Source organism: Pogona vitticeps, chromosome 2, assembly GCF_051106095.1.
Source record: "Pogona vitticeps strain Pit_001003342236 chromosome 2, PviZW2.1, whole genome shotgun sequence".
Taxonomy (NCBI): domain Eukaryota; kingdom Metazoa; phylum Chordata; class Lepidosauria; order Squamata; family Agamidae; genus Pogona; species Pogona vitticeps.
In genome coordinates, this window is record NC_135784.1 from 313397096 (window position 1) to 313412601 (window position 15506).

Genomic DNA, 15506 nt, shown 5'->3' on the forward strand with positions numbered 1-15506 from the left:
CATTCCTCCTTATCTTCCTGCCCCACTCGCTTGCTTCTTTTTCCCCCAATAGGAGGGTTTAATTAACTTCACTTCTCTGCCTCCTCCTTAGCCACCGTAAGACTTTCCCCCTGATGAGTTCGGTGATTTTCCAACCTGATATATTCCCATCCTGGCGGGGAGAGTCTTAGGTCCTTTTTTTGCTTCACCAGCTTTTACCACTCCCTCAGATCTTTCTTTCTTGTAGATCACCTCCCCCTCCTCACCCACCTTTTCTGCTTGTCCTGTCACCTCTTCCTCTTCTCCTGCTGCTTTTAAAAATGGTTCTGCCCCATCCTTTGCTTCTGTTCCCCTCTTTTCTGACAGCCCTGTCATCTCCCTCATCTTCATTCTTACCTTCTCCAATTCTTGTGTAGAAATGGCAATAGAGGTGAGTCCATGCCTTGGCCCATGACTTGTGTTTTCTTCAGGCTGATTGATAATCCAAAATCCTGGCAGGCCTTCCTAAAATGATTCATGAATTCTTGGAGGTCTTCAGCACAGTGGGTAACAACAGCTGCATCATCGTCAAAAAGGAAGTCCCGTATACATTTCAGTTGGACTTTGGTCTTCGCTCTCAATCTAGAGAGATCAAAGAGCTTTCCGTCTGATCTAGTCCGGAGATAGATACCTTCTGTTGCAGTTCCAAGAGTGTGCTTCAGCATGACAGCAAAAAAGATCCCAAACAGAGTTGGCGCGAGGACACAGCCTTGTTTCACACCACCTCAGATATCAAAGGGATCTGATGTTGAGCCATCAAAAACTACAGTGCCCTTCATTCCCTCATGAAAGGACCTGATGATGTTAAGGAGTTGAGGTGGACATCCAGTCTTGGGAAGGATTTTAAAAAGGCCCTCCCTGCTAACCATATCAAAGGCCTTTGTAAGATCTAGGAAGGCCACAAAGAGTGGCTGTCATTGTTCCCTACATTTCTCCTGCAACTGTCTGAGGGAAAATACCATGTCAATGGTGGATGTATTTAGCTCAAAATCCACTCTGTGATTCTGGATAGACTCTGTCTGCAAGCACCTGGAGTCTCTGCAGCACAACACGGGCAAGCAGCTGAGAAGAGAGATGCCACAGTAGTTACTGCAGTTTGCCGCTGTCGCCTTGGTTGTTGTACAATGTGATGATGTTTGCATCCTTCATATCCTGTAGTACTCCACCTTCCCTCCAGCAAAGACAAAATATTTCATATAGCTCGGTGGTGACGATCTCTTTCTTTCTTTCTTTCTTTCTTTCTTTCTTTCTTTCTTTCTTTCTTTCTTTCTTTCTTTATTTATTTATTTATTTATTTATTTATTTATTCATGTACTTACTTACTTACTTACTTACTTACTTACTTACTTACTTACTTACTTACTTACTTACTTACTTATATCCCGCCTATCTGGTCGGTTAAGACCACTCTTTACCAAAAGCTGCAGGCACCTTCAACATTGCTTCCGTACAGCATCGGTTTAAAGATTTTTCTGCGCCTCCAGTCAATCTTCCACCCAAAGAGAGGGTGCAGCCAAGAAACTGGAAGAGGACCAAGAGTTGGAAGGGCACCTGCGAAGGAATTAGGAAAGCTCCTCCTTAAAGCCTCCGCCCAGCTGCCGACGCCGGGAAGGGGGCCGGGCCGGGCGGGGCGGCGGGCGGTTTGAATGCGAGGCGGGCGGGCGGGCGTCGCCGGGAGGGAGGAAGCCGCGCCAGCCAGCCAGCCGCCGAGGGGTCGCTCGCCTCCTGTTCCCTCGGTTCGTGGACGCGGCCCGCAGGCGGGCGAAGCAGGGGGGGGTCGGAGAGAGGGAGAGGCGCGGAGGGCTCTGGCTGTCCCCGCCGCGCGCCGCCTTCCCGCGGCTCCCAGGGGCCGCCCGGCCTGAACGCGAGGGCGCGGGAGGCTCCGGAGGCGGGCGGGCGGGCGGTGGGTCCGGCCGAGGGATGGAAGGAAGGAAGGAAGGGCGGAGGGGGCGGCGCGACGGGTCCGGCGGAGAAGCGCGGAGCGGCGGCAAACTCTCGCCCCTTCTGCCCGCTCGCTCGCTCCCCCGCGACGGCACCGGGCGCGCCTCCAGAGCTCCAGCCGAGCAGACGCCTTGCCGCGGGCGGGGGGGGGGGAGAGAGCACGGCCGGCCGGCCAGAGGGGGCGCCCCTCCCTCCCTCCCTCTGGGTCCTGAGGAGGAGGCGGGGCTTGGGGGACAGGAGGGGGGGTCCTTCTCCCCCTCGCTGCCCTCCCTCTGCTGCGCGGGTCACTCCGGGCCATGGGGGAGGAGAGAAGGGGTCGCCCCAGACCCCCCTCGCGCCCCGTCCTCCTTTCCCGCCGCTCCTTTTCTCCCAGAGAAAAGGTGGGGGGCTTTTTTGTGGGGGCGCCAGCCCGCCCTCCTCCCCACACACTCCCCTCGGAGGAGGATTTGGCTCGGAGTCAGAGCTACACCTCCGGCATTGCTGGGGTTGGGATCCTGGCCCCAGAATGAGGAGGGGGCGCCACAAGGGGAGCGGGCAGATGCTCCCGGGATGAGAGGCTGTGTGTGTATGCCTCTCTGTCGGTCTTGTCTGTCTGTATATACAGAGAGAGAGAGAGAGACCTGCAAAAGGTATTCTTGCAGGTGGGGGCAGCAGCAGCAGCAGGCCAGAGAGACTATTTTTATTCGTTTAAAATATTTTATCCCATTTTTCTCCTTGACCTAAGGCAATCTACATAATTTAAAGACAGTATTTAAAGCTTAAAAAGAGTATTTGTAGAAATAGTTTTAAAGGATCAAGCAAATACCATACTAAAAAAAGCTTGCCTGAACAGAAGGAAGGAAGTTGATCAAGCATGAAGCTGGTTCCTGGGAGGCACGATAAGGAAGATGTTAAGCACCATTCTCTGAACTTCCTGTTAACCAGTACTTGTGTCCTCGTTCTCTTCATAATTGCTGCTGCATTTTGAACAAATGCTTGTGCATTTCTCACGCTTCCTTCCTGCAAACTCCAAATAAGTGTATGCAAGCTCTGGAAGGGGTCTCTTGGCCCCACCCTGACACAAGGCAGGCTTGTCTTTAAGGTGTCCATTTTCTTTTGCAAGGTTCCCTTCCTGATATCCAGAATGAGCACCGCACTTGTTCTTCCTCAGAGCAGCTGCAATCCTGTGGAGCAGCAGAGGAGCCGCTGGGAGAGAAAACGCAGCCGAACTGTGAAAGAGCTGGTAGAGACAGAGCAGAAATACCTGGAGCAGCTGGACTTGGTGGCCACGGTGCTTGGAGGCAGCGGTTTTGCAGGGAGGGACCTGCAGGGGTTCGGGTGGAGCAGTGGGGACAGCCTTTATGGCTCTCGGATGTTGTGCCATATTGCATTGGGACAGCTTGGCTAACTTTTAGGCAGCATCTTTTGCATTGCTGCTGAACCTCATGCCAGTCATGGCTGTGAGTAATTGTCTGTTTGAATTTTAATAAGGCCTCTAGCTGCTTTTCTAAGGAAGAAATCTATTTAAGAGAGCTTGAAAGCATATCCAGCCCTAACCAGTAAGTACAGTAAGTTAGAAAGTAGAGAAAGCGAGCAGCAAATCAGCTTAAAGGGGGCTCTACAAAACGTTTCTGCCACTCTTCAATCTGTTCCCCCTGCAGCTGTAAAAGTGGGCCTGTAGGGAGGGAGGCAGACCCCCCCTCCCTGAATGGACCATATTAGGAACAGGCAGAGGAAGGGGAACTAGAGACGGGCCCTGCTGAGTGTGGTGTCTGAGCATCTCCCTTCCATTCCCAGTAAACTGGAAAACAGCATGTTTGAGTTTAGAGAGGGGGGACTTGGATAGATGGGGGGGCAGGTGAGGGGGCTGTAGAGAGAACACGGTAGAACGTAGAGCCTGGAAGCTGGGATACAGTCAGACTGAGCTGATTCCCTTGCAGCTGCAGGCAGAACTCTTGTTTCTTGAAGGGGTGGGTGGGAATGGAGGCCTCCTTTGTAGTGATGGGAGGGAGGGTAGAGGAACAAGAGGAGGTCCAGCCCGTCCACATTGCTCTCATGGGGGAGAGCCTGGCCAACCGTCCCGGAGAGCAAGGTCAGACTGCATTGGCAAGTAAGTGTTCTGTGTCTTCTTTTTAGTACTTCGTGGCCATTCTGAAAGCGAAGGGCACCCTGAAGCCAGCTGCCTTGGAGGCTATCTTTGGGCCATGGGAGTGTCTGTGCTCTACCAGCCGGTAAGGGGCTCATCTGGGGCTGGTGGGTATCATAGTGTGTGCCCCCCAACCCACCATTCCCTCAGGGATTGAAGGGGTTGCCTTCTTCCATCCTTTGTTCCATAAATGAACCAGAAAATATACACAAAGAACTTTGCTGTTGTTTTGTCGTGTCTGACTCTTCATGACCCCGTAGACCAGAGCACGCCAGGCCCTCCTGTCTTCCACTGCCTCCCAGAGTTGGGTCAAACTCACGTTGGTCGCTTCGGTGACCCTGTCCAGCCATCTCGTCCTCTGTCGTCCCCTTCTCCTCTTGCCTTCACACTTTCTCAACATCAGGGTCTTTTCCAGGGAGTCTAATCTTCTCTTGAGATGGCCAAAGGATTGGAGCCTCAGCTTCAGGAGAGAACTAGGTTGTATTAAATTTGGAGTAAAATAACAATTAACAGGTGGTGAACCAGCAACACAAAGACGGTCAAAGGCCCTTAAACCTTCTCTTTTTCCTCCTCTGTAACCCAGCGACTTCTTTCCTGAGGCTGATTCCTTATTGTGGGAAGGTTGGAGCAGATCAGGGTAGTTACGGTCGGCAGAGAGAGGGGTGGCAAGGGTGGTTTCCCACACCAGCCCGGCTATGAACCTGAGCTTCTGGGTTCTCCCCTGGCCATTGTGAGAATTCCCCTGGTGCCTTTGTCTTCATGGGTCTCGGCCAAATTGTGTCAGATGGCTCCCTCGCACCAATAATCCTGGATTCTCCAATGACACTCCCTTTGCTCATGTTTCCCCCAGTACGAAGGCTCAGGAGGGGGTTTGAAGACTCTGCGCCTTTCACTCTCTTCCTTGGGAACACAAAGCTGAGCTATAACGCCTCTCTGCTTTGTACACAGAATCCCAGCCTTCTCAGAGTTCCGGGTCCACATCTACTTCAGCCTCCAAATTATAAGCCTCAACCCCTTCCTTGTTCCTCGAGTGCATATCCCCACTCTTGCTCCTCCTCCCTCTCCTGCTCCCCACCTTCCTTCCCCTCAGGTTTCTTCATGCAGTCCTTTTTATCCTCCTCCTTTGTCCAGTCACCAGCCTCCTTTCTAGGTTTTTTTTCCTTCCCTCCCCCCCCTTGCACCCTTTCTGTCCCTCCCCCCCACCTCCACCCACTGTCTGTCTGACACTGCTCCTGGGGTATTCATTTGATGTCAGGATTGCCTGGGGTGTGTGTGGATCAGGGCTGGCTGGCTGGCTAACAAAAGGTCTTGGGTCCTCCTCTGTCCTCTTTCCTACACTTCGCCTTGGGGCTGAGGAGGCCCCTGATGTGAGGTTCTTCTCTAGCTCAAGGCCTTACCTTGATTGTGGCATTCAGTCAAATATTCAGAGTCAACAATAGCCACAATACCACATGGTCAGAATAGCTTGATAAACTCAAGGTGTAGCATATTCAACTGAATTATTTAAGAAGTTAGAGATTATGTGATTGTCTGCCATTATTTGGTCAGTTCCGCAGTATTATTCTCCTTTCTGTTGAGAGAAACTGGTGAAAAGTGGTGAGCGCACCAGCTGGCTTTGGGCCACAGCTTTCCCTAAAAGTTCAGATTCTAAGCATCCTTTGCTCCAAGCCCTTCCTGGTGCCACTGCGTCCTCTCTGGGGTCAAAGGCAGCTCGCCTCTCAGCAGCGGCCGTTGGGAAACCCAAGCAAGAATGAGGCTCTGCCCGCCTTTTCTGTTCATGGGGCGCTCAAAGGCAACCAGGTGGCCAGTGTAGGACCCCGAACCTTGCTGGAGAGATCAGTGCTATCTGATCCTGTGCTCTTTCTGCTCCTGAAGAAATAATGCAAAGATGTCTACTTGAGGTTTATTAAAACACATCAATTCCTGCAAATTCTTCTTTACCAGAATACACTCTCCAGCTGCTGCTGCCTGCCCACCCCCACAAGTTTGGGGAGGAGTGGGGTTGATGGGACATTAGTCCTGACCTGCTTGGCTCAAGAAGCCCTTTTCTTTGTGCCCAGGACGCTGCTTTTCCACCTGGAGAGGGGCCGCTTGGGGCTTGGCTTGGAAGGCTTCTGCCACCAGCTGGTTTTCTATGTCTGCTACGCTGAAAACTGGGAAGAGGCCAAGAAGATGTTGGAGGTAGCCTTTTCCCTTTTGGGCGCGACCCTCCCCTTTTGGGCGCGGCTGGCAGTCTGGACACCGCCCAGGGGCACTCCTGCAGAGGCCAGCCTCGCCCGCCCAGCAGCTAGAGTCTCCTTGCAGCTCTGGTGGCCTCTGGTGCTGCCCGGGCCCTCCTTGCCCTGGCCTGGGGAATGTCCTGCCCCTCCTGGCCACTGACCTCCTCGCCTCTCTCTCTCCCTTGCAGAGACAGGTGAAGAAGAACAGATCATTTTCCCGCTTCAAGAAGCTCCAAGAGTCCCGGCCAGACTTCAGGGGCTATTCTCTGGAGGACCTGCTGCCTCTGCCTCTGCAAAGGATCCATCAGTGAGTGGCAGATTCCCCAGAAGACACAGCCCAAGATGGGACCTGCTCTTCAGCCTGTTCTTTGGCCAGCCAGTGCCTTGTAGAATGTGTGGCAATCTGGCTGTGGAAGGGTTGCTGAGGGGAGGGGCCTAGCTCGTCCGCTTGGCAGCGTGGGGGCTGTTCTCCTTGCCTCCTGACTCTGGCTTGCAATCCCTCTAACCTCTTCCTCCTGTTGCGCAGGTACAAGCACTTGCTGCAGGATCTGGTGGAGAACACTTACCCGGAGAGCTCTGACTCAGAGCAGCTGAGAGGTAGAACGTTAACTTTGTCTCGGTCTCCCTCGGAGAGGGGAGAGGGGAGAGGTAGCACGGGAGGAGACTCAGCAAGACAGCCTGGCTGCTGTTTTGTGGCACTTAGCCCCCTGCCTGCAGGGAGAGGCTCTGGATTTCCCTCCCTTCCTCCACCTCCCAGCATGCCCCATCTTGATGGTCACCTGCACCCTCTCCTCTGTCCCTGCCACCGGTGGTGGGGTAATTGATTGCCATCTTCCTGTGTGACAATGTGCCATTTGCAGGAGTTCTAAGGTCTTTCTCAGAGGCATTTCACCGAATCGGGGAAATCTCGCGCTTCCAAGACAACTTGGGCCACATGCATCGGGTTCAGAAACTGCTCAAAGGGCAGAAGACACACTTGCTGGTGCCTGGTGAGTCCGTGACTTCCCGCCCTTCCCGGAGCATGGCCAGCGTGCCTGAAGGGCCACAAGAGACATGCTGGCCGAGTGGGCCCCTGGTAACCTTGAAGCCTCAGAGCGGTGAAAAGTAGAGGACTGTTGGGTGGCCAAGCACACTTCTGTGGCGGATGCAGCTCCACTCTCTGAAAAGTGTGTCAGGATGCTTCTTGATTTTGGCACCACTGCTTGAGGCTGAGGTACACAGGAGACATTTTGCCCAGCAATAGCTTGAACACCCGATGCAGATCCCCCACAAGGCCCACCCTCTCTGTGGTCATTCACATGAAGACAGTTTTCAGGTTGGCCTACTCTGACACATGCTTTGAGGGATTGCCATTAAAACTCATTGGGAAATTCGTCTAGTATAAAATGTTGTCATCTTGTGACAGTGTGCTTGCAGTTTATTGTGTTTGAATTTTTATGATTTGATGGTTTGAGTCCTTCTTTCACTCAGAAAAGAGGGGTGAATACAATTAAACTAGGACTGGAATAAATATTGTCTCTGCGCTGTTGTATGTGCCGCCCCTTTCTTGCAGCCCTTATGCCTCCACCTCCCAAAACAGCACAGAAATATTTTTGTCACCACAATGCACTTTTTTGTTTCTAAAAAAAAAAGAGTGCCTGGGGGTGGAATTCAGTTTACACAGCAAATTGTGATTTGCATTTTGGGGGAATCAGATACAGGGCTAATTGTTTTGGAGGGATGGGATATATGGTACTCTAAGGTCTGAGAAATCCAAAAATTGCCCCTGGAAACTTCTGTGTAATTTCTCTGGTGACTGGCAAAGTTAGGAAGGACACTGTGTTCACCCCACCGACCAAGGGAAACAGTTGACCCTTTGCAGGCACGGCCCAAGTGCTGTGCCTCCCGGGTTTATGCCATGCCCATGCAGGTTGCCAGGGTTCTGCAGATGCCAGGGACCTGCACATTACTAGATTCCCCAGGGCTATTCCCTCACAGCTGCAGTGGAACGATATCCCCTGGAGAATCAGGGCAGGGGACTGATCAGCATCCAGGTCCTCCAAACCACCCATTCAATGCTTGTGTGCTTCCCATAGGACGCTGGTATCTCCAGGAAGGCTGGCTGATCGTGGTGCCCCCAAAGGGGGAGGAGGTGCAATCCAGAATGTTCTTCCTCTTCTCGGACATCTTGCTAATGACCAGGCCTTGCCACCCACTCCATCCCTGGAATTCTTCCAAGTTTGCCTGCCAGGCGGTCTACCCTCTCAGCCAGTGCACTGTAGAAAAGGTCTTTGGTCATACTCATGACCAAGGAGGGTTGCTCAGTGTAAGTCTTGCCTTGCCCCCCCCCCCCCCGTCCAATACAGGACCTATTGCCTACTCTTTATGGAGGCAGGATGGCGGGTGGGTAATGGGGAGATGAGGGGGAGGAATGTTAATTAACTCTTCATGCGGTGAGCAAGGCTAGTCAATGGGTCAGGAAGACCCCCCCCCCCCCGCCTGAGCTAACCACAGCTCAAGAATGATCCCTGGTGCAGAGATGGAAGGAGGTCTTCAACTTCTCATAGGAACCCTTTTTCCTCTTCACCCCACACACAGTTCCAGTGACCATTTGGGGAAGAATTTTGACGTGACAGTCCCGCTTCTGTGCTCAGAACTACCATGTAGGTCCCACTTTTTCACAATGCTCTCTTTTTTTTCAGCTATCCTTCCCTCATAAGACACTGCTACTGATGTCCTGTGATCAGGATGAGTTTAACAAATGGCACCAAAACCTCGTTACTGCTGTCAGGTAGGTACCACCATTCCCTCCATATCTATTCAATGAAATTATATCCCACCCTTTTGTCAAGGGCAGTTAGGCTGAGAACGTGAGTGGCTGATAAAGGCACTCCTGAGATTGGTGAAGGACCACGGAGGGCTCTGAGCCTGGGCACACTAAGCATCTCGGGAGAACACGTTTGCCAACCTAGTGGCGGAGCAGCATGGACGTGGCCCTGGGCGTGTAGCTCCAGAGCACTGTATCCTGTTGAAGAGCAAGGATTCAAACTGTTTTGGATTTTTCCTTTACAGGGAGCTGCAAATCAATTCCTCTTCAGTCCACTGAAATGACAGCTTGCCCAGACCAGCCTCCATGGGTCCAGCAGGGTTGCACAGCAAGTGGCTACAAGTTCTGTGCACATGAATGGCTGTTCAGCCTATGTGGAAACCCCCAAGTTCTGATGCCGAAACTCCTGCAGCAAAGGCCAACGTTTATCCTTTGGAAGACTGACTAATCCATACAATGTTATCAACTAGCCCATTACATGCTCAAGACTGCTCAGCACCAGGAGCTGTCAACTATGAGATGACCCTGTGATTGTAGCAACCGGTCAGAATGGCTCCTCCAGGGAATAAACTCACATCACCCGCTAAGGCTAGCAGGGAACCGAGTGAAGGAACAACAGTGTCTGCCTTGCTTGGTGCCACTGAGCAAGTGTGTGCAAAACACTTTCTACGTTCACTGATCTTGTCATTCTGAAGAATTCTTGAAACATGACTCCTACTTCCCTTTGAAATAGAAGAATATAACTGGCCACAACGTTGAGGGGAGGCACTGGAGGCCGCACTGGAACCTTAGAGAGGGTTTCTTAATGGGGATGGAATGATGACTGCATGTGTTCATAGGCAGGTCTCTGTTTAAGGCAAAGAAGCGTTAAGAGGTTAGACAGGAGGATCACCTCTGATATAAGGATTGTGTGTGATGGTTGCTCTGCAGCTCAAAGCCAAAATGAAACACAATTTGCTCCTTAGTCTTATGGGCATTATTCCAAGTGTCCCCCAGTATGTGAGATAATGTCCAAAATCCTATTTGGTGGGATCTGTCTGCACAATGGGAAAGATGTCAGTAGGAGACTGCCACTTCCTGTTGCAACTTCAGGGTACATGCAGTTTTTTTGTATTGCATTAGCCTTGATGAGGCATCTTTCAGTCTCAAAAGACTATGGTAACGTGCTCTGAATAGAGGAACAGCATCTAGTGTGGCTGAGAAGGCTAATTCGAGAATGATAATTCCTTCCACACTGAAGACAAATACAATTTGTTCCCTGTCCAGCTCCCTGGTTTTGCTACTTCCGGGACTGCCTCTTTGCCTCGGCCTGCTGGACAAGGGTCTCTTCAAATTGGGAGAGGCCATGATGCACCACCTGCCTCCAGGCTGAACACTCAGAGGTCCAGGTTTCCCATCCGTTGAGGTCTATTCCTAAGGCCTTCAGATCCCGCTTGCAGATCTCCTTGTATCGAAGCTGGGGTCTTCCTCCGGGGTGCTTTCCCTGCACTAATTCTCCATACAGGGGATCTTCTGGAACCCAAGCAGCCCATTAGCCTTGCACCCTCCAATATTGCAAAAGGAAGAAGTCTTTTGTCACAGTAACCTGTTACATACAACATCATCCTGACTACATAGAGCTTCAGCTTTCTCTTTGAGCCTTTTCTTATGAAACCAAAAAGTCATCCCTCAACCCTGCTATTTCTTTTGTAATCTATTTGTTTGATTCCAGATATCGGATTCTAAGGTTCATTTATTCTTTTACAAAAGTGCCTCTTTAGCCATAGATTTACCATATCGTTGGGCTGGACTAAATGACTCCTTCTAATGTCTCCAGTCCCACAGTTTTTTAATCCTATGTATTAGTAATATTTTATTCACTGTTTTTAATATACTTCTTGGATTCTTCTTAAATATTGTCTTTTAATTGTTGTAAGCTGCCTTGGGTCCTTTTAAGGAGAAAGGCAAGGTAAAATATTTTAAATAAATAAATAAATAAATAAATAAATAAATAAATAAAGAAAGAAAGAAAGAAAGAAAGAAAGAAAGAAAGAAAGAAAGAAAGAAAGAAAGATTCATTGGTCTATCTGTCTTATGCTAAAATGTATTTCAGGCACTGGTAAACTAGTTAAAATATTTAACGGAGCTTGCCCAAGTCTGGACATTAGATTCACCAAAATCAATTTTTTTTAACGTACCCACGTGAAAATGGCTTTTATAGCCATTTCATTTTCACATTGATGTAAACCTGACATACTTTTAAATTTAATTTTATATTTTATTCAAAAATTTCAAACAATCATTTTCAAATACAGTGGTGCCTCGCATAGCGATGTTAATTGGTTCCAAAAAAAACATCGCTATGTGAAACCATCGCTATGTGAAACACCATTTCCCATAGGAATGCATTGGAAACCGGTTAATCCGTTCCAATTGGAACGGATTGCCGTCGTTAAGCGAAAAAACCCATAGGAAACATCGCTAAGCGAAACAATGTATCCTCCATTGGAATGTACTGAAGCTGACTCAATACATTTTAATGGCTTTGCGAAGTCAATTTTTGCAATTTTAAATGTGTCATACAAGGGTCAAAAATGGTTTTAAATGCTTGGATTAGCTTCTGCACCCTCTAAAACGGATGCAAAAGTTAATTTGGCTTTGATCTGACTATTCATTAATTTATGGTGAATTTTTTCCCCCCAACTTTTGACAGCTGTCAAAATCTGACAGCTCCATTATTTCCTATGGGGGAAGAAAAAATTCACAAAAAATTAATGAAGACTCAGCAACTGTTCTAAATTCTTGGGTTCGTTAGAGGACCCCCTAAGTTGTGTGCAAACCTGATTTGGCTTTGATCTGAACGTTCGTTAATTTTTTGTAAATTGTTTTCTCCCCCATAGGAAAGCATGGAGCTGTCAGATTTTGACAGGTCCATTGGTTCCTATGGGCCCCAAAAAAAAATTCACAAAAAATTAACGAAAAGTCAGATCAAAGCCAAATTGGGTTTGCACATGACTTAAGGGGTCCTCTAACGAATCCAAGCATTTAGAACCGTTTTTGACCCTTCTAAGACACTTTTTTAATTGAAAAATAACATCGTTAAGTGAAGCAGGGGACCTAAAATCGCATTCGTTATGCGAAGCATGGTCCCAAACCATGGGACCAGGCAATTATTTTCTCCACGTCTGTGGGAGGAGGAAAATCTCTACTTGCACTGCTGAAATTTTCCTGAATTATGTACAGCCTGATGCCATTCTGCCAGTGGTGGTTCCAGCGGCTACTGCTGCCTCTTCCTTCTCCTCCAGTCTTACTTGTCAATAAAATGAAAGTTTTCATGAGTAGCAAAGCTTTAGCATTGTCAGGTGCACTGAATGGTATGTGATAGCTCAGGCTGGGAGTTTGATTCCCTGCTGGGCCTCTTTGACAGACTCCCTTCCAGTTCTGAAGTTAAGTTCGGGGAAATGTACTGTACTTGCAAGGTACAGAGACACAGTAGGACAGTCTGATACAAAGTATTAAAAACAAAGTCATCTTGTTGCACTTGTGGAACTGCATTCTAAAACACTATGTGTGGAAGTTATACATTACAGATTCCAACAGCAGGTCTAGGGGCATATTCAGGTTCTGTTTGCGCCATGAGCAAAGGCCACACACAGGAATCATTCAGTCTCGAGAGACTATGGTAACGTGCTCTGTATGGAGGACCTGGAACAGCATCTAGTATTTCAACGCTGTACATGAAGCTGGAGTGTCCTCTCCAGGGCATGAAGCCTGGGTAGAATAATATGGAGGATGTTACCCAAGTAGCAAATCCCCCCTCTCCATGTCACTGAAATAGTCCAATGGAAAGGCAAGAGCCAATACAACAGGTTCCAGCGACGTCGCAGGAGTTGACAGAACGACACGAACTGCCTTCGGGACTCGGCTCCGGATTTTGCCTCAAGGTTTACTCCTGAAGCCTTTTCCATCAGTGGATATAGCCACAAGGCAGTGGAGGTTTGGGATCAGTTTTCCTTCTCCTAGATGGGCTGCCTTCCATGGCTGACGAGCCCCATCTACCTGGCCTGTTCCCTCACAGCATGGAGGATGGTGCTGCGGAAGGGAAATGGGGTGGAGAGGAGCCAACAGGCACCACATGGGTCAAAGCCTCCTCCATGAATTCCTTGTGCAAAGCCCTTTGGCTAGGATCCAGCAGAGCCCACTCCTCCTCCGAGAAATTCACAGCCAGCTCCTCCAGAGCTTCTGCAACCGGATCCGGCTGCATGGACTTCATCTCCATTTTTCCACAAATCGACATGCGAAGATACATTCCCCCCTTTTTTCCAGGACCTCCCAGGCTCTGATGCTGCGGGCGGCCAGGAAGTGTTAGAAATAGGAGTATTTTTTTTCCTCATACAATGGCTGATCTGCCAAAAGGCTGTCATGGATCAGAAAAACTTAGTATCCCCAGCCATTTAAAAATGTGCTACTTTTGTTTTTGAGAGAAAGGTGTAGATGAGCACAACAGCAATTTGTCTAGTTTATTGTGCATTAATATTGCCACAAAAATGTGAAAATAATCAATCTTCACGTGATCTACAATGACTCCAGGTCTCTTCTCGCCCGTAATATTGCTGAGCCAGGTATCCCCCATCTTGGGGGATCCCCCATCCTGTGTGTTCGGTTTATTTTTCCCAGGTGCAATACTTTGCGCTTATCCCTGTTGAGTTTCATTCTGTTGTTTTCAGCCCAGTGCTCAAGCCTCTCCAGATCATTTTTAATTTTGTTTCTGTCTTAAGCATTAGCTATTCCACCCAATCTTGTGTCATCTATAAATTTAATTAGCGCGAAAGGGAAAAGTCATAAGACAGCAGAAGAAGCAAAGTATTTTGGAGTGGAATGGGGTGAAAAAGTATTAAAATAGTATTTTGTTACCAAGTGCTGAGGGTGAAGGTGGCAAAGGTGGGGAATTCTAGTTGTATTGTGTACGTACAGACATTTTATGTTAGTTATGTTATTTTTCTTTAATTAAAAAAATAGGGGCTGGATGGTCCACTCTCGATTGTGCTGCTGCTGCGACAACCACGGGGCCTTCCAATGGCTCTAGAGATTGCGTTCGGCAAGCCACTCTTCCCACCTCCTGCCAGGAGTGGCGAGCCAAACACGATCATTGGAGCCTTGGAAGGCTTCCCGGCGGTCACGGCAGCGGTGGAATCATTAGTGGACCCTCCACCAGTGGGGGGATATTTGTATTCGTATACAAATACGTCCATCTCTAACATTGATATTATTGGTCACTTAGTCCCAAGGGTGAAGGTGCCATGGGTGGGGTAAGTCCAACATACATTGTGTATAGTCACCACTGAATTTGCATTTTTGCTTTAATTTTATAAAAAATAAAAACATAAACTCCCATCCTTCTTTGACGCCTTTTCTTGTTAGGATCTCCTGCCATGGGATGTTACTTATCATTGTCCTGAGTTTTTTAAAATTGGCTTTTTAAAAATCCAGCATAAATGTGTGGCTTCTCTCTGTGTAATGAAGGTGAAAGAGGGGAGCACCAAAAATGGTCTGAAGCTCAACATCAAAAAGACTAAGATCATGGCGGCTGGACCCATCACCTCCTGGGAAATTGAAGGGGAAGATATGGAGGCAGTGACAGATTTTACTTTCTTGGGCTCCATGATCACTGCAGATGGTGACAGCAGCTACGAAATTAAAAGACACCTGCCTCTTGGGAGGAAAGCGATGACAAACCTAGACAGCATCTTAAAAAGCAGAGACATAACCTTGCCAACAAAGGTCCACATAGTCAAAGCTATGGTTTTTCCAGTAGCGATGTATGGAAGTGAGAGCTGGACCACAAAGAAGGCTGAACAAACCTATCCATTTTGCAGGAAATCAACCCCGAGTGCTCACTGCAAGGACAGATCCTGAGGCTGAGGCTCCAATACTTTGGCCATCTCATGAGAAGAGAAGACTCCCTGGAAAAGGCTCTGATGTTGGGAAAGTGTGAAGGCAAGAGGACTCCAATTACCATGCTCCTTTTGTTTTTTGCCCCAACTATTGATCCAGATGCTCTCAATGGGACAGCCAATCTCCTGTATTTCCATGCAGGAATGTGTATTTTTGATATATACTGCAATTCCACTTCTCTTTCTATTCTGTTATTGAACAAATTATATCCTTCAATTGCTGTAGTCCAATCATGGATTGCTGCCTTGTCGTGGCGAAGGGGCTTGAGTAACTCAGAGAAACTATGGGCTATGCCGTGCAGGGACACCCAAGACGGACAGGACATAGTGGAGAGTTCCGACTAAACGCAATCCACCTGGAGTAGGAAATGGCAAGCCACTCCAGTATCTTTGCCAAGAACGCCCCATGATCAGAAACAAAAGGCTAAAAGATATGACGCTGGAAGATGGGCCCCTCAGGTCGG

The 15506-nt window shown here is 48.9% G+C and overlaps 2 protein-coding genes across 4 annotated transcripts in view; one reads left to right on the forward strand and one right to left on the reverse strand.

Moving 5' to 3' along the window:
- CREB3 (cAMP responsive element binding protein 3) overlaps window positions 1-6477 on the reverse strand; it is a 196803-nt gene extending 190326 nt beyond the window's left edge. The window contains exon 1 of the mRNA XM_078384207.1: window positions 6467-6477. The gene's annotated coding sequence lies outside the window, so the exon portion shown is untranslated. The remainder of the gene's footprint in view (window positions 1-6466) is intronic.
- Window positions 1665-14482, forward strand: ARHGEF39 (Rho guanine nucleotide exchange factor 39). Of its 3 annotated transcripts, XM_072993123.2 has the most exons (10): window positions 1665-1754; window positions 3062-3229; window positions 4075-4169; window positions 6145-6265; window positions 6492-6610; window positions 6830-6900; window positions 7164-7292; window positions 8379-8608; window positions 8985-9073; window positions 9355-14482. In XM_072993123.2, exons 1-10 carry the CDS (start codon window positions 1665-1667, stop codon window positions 9386-9388), a joined length of 1146 nt encoding a protein of 381 aa, XP_072849224.1. In that variant the 3' UTR covers window positions 9389-14482. The 3 variants fall into 3 exon arrangements, with proteins under 3 accessions (XP_072849224.1, XP_072849225.1, XP_072849226.1); XM_072993124.2 differs by lacking the exon at window positions 9355-14482 and having other exon boundaries at window positions 8985-9077; XM_072993125.2 differs by lacking the exons at window positions 1665-1754; window positions 3062-3229 and adding an exon at window positions 3387-3398 and having other exon boundaries at window positions 9355-11002.
- Window positions 14483-15506: the final 1024 nt, after the last annotated feature.

What these genes read in the sequence shown, in the direction of transcription:
- ARHGEF39 (XM_072993123.2), top strand. Translation starts at nt 1,665, where the DNA reads ATGCGAGGCGGGCGGGCGGGCGTCGCCGGGAGGGAGGAAGCCGCGCCA. An exon ending in AGCTGGACTTGGTGGCCACG is followed by an intron (nt 3,230 to 4,074) that starts GTGCTTGGAGGC and finishes TCTTCTTTTTAG; the next exon opens with TACTTCGTGGCCATTCTGAA. An exon ending in GACACACTTGCTGGTGCCTG is followed by an intron (nt 7,293 to 8,378) that starts GTGAGTCCGTGA and finishes TGCTTCCCATAG; the next exon opens with GACGCTGGTATCTCCAGGAA.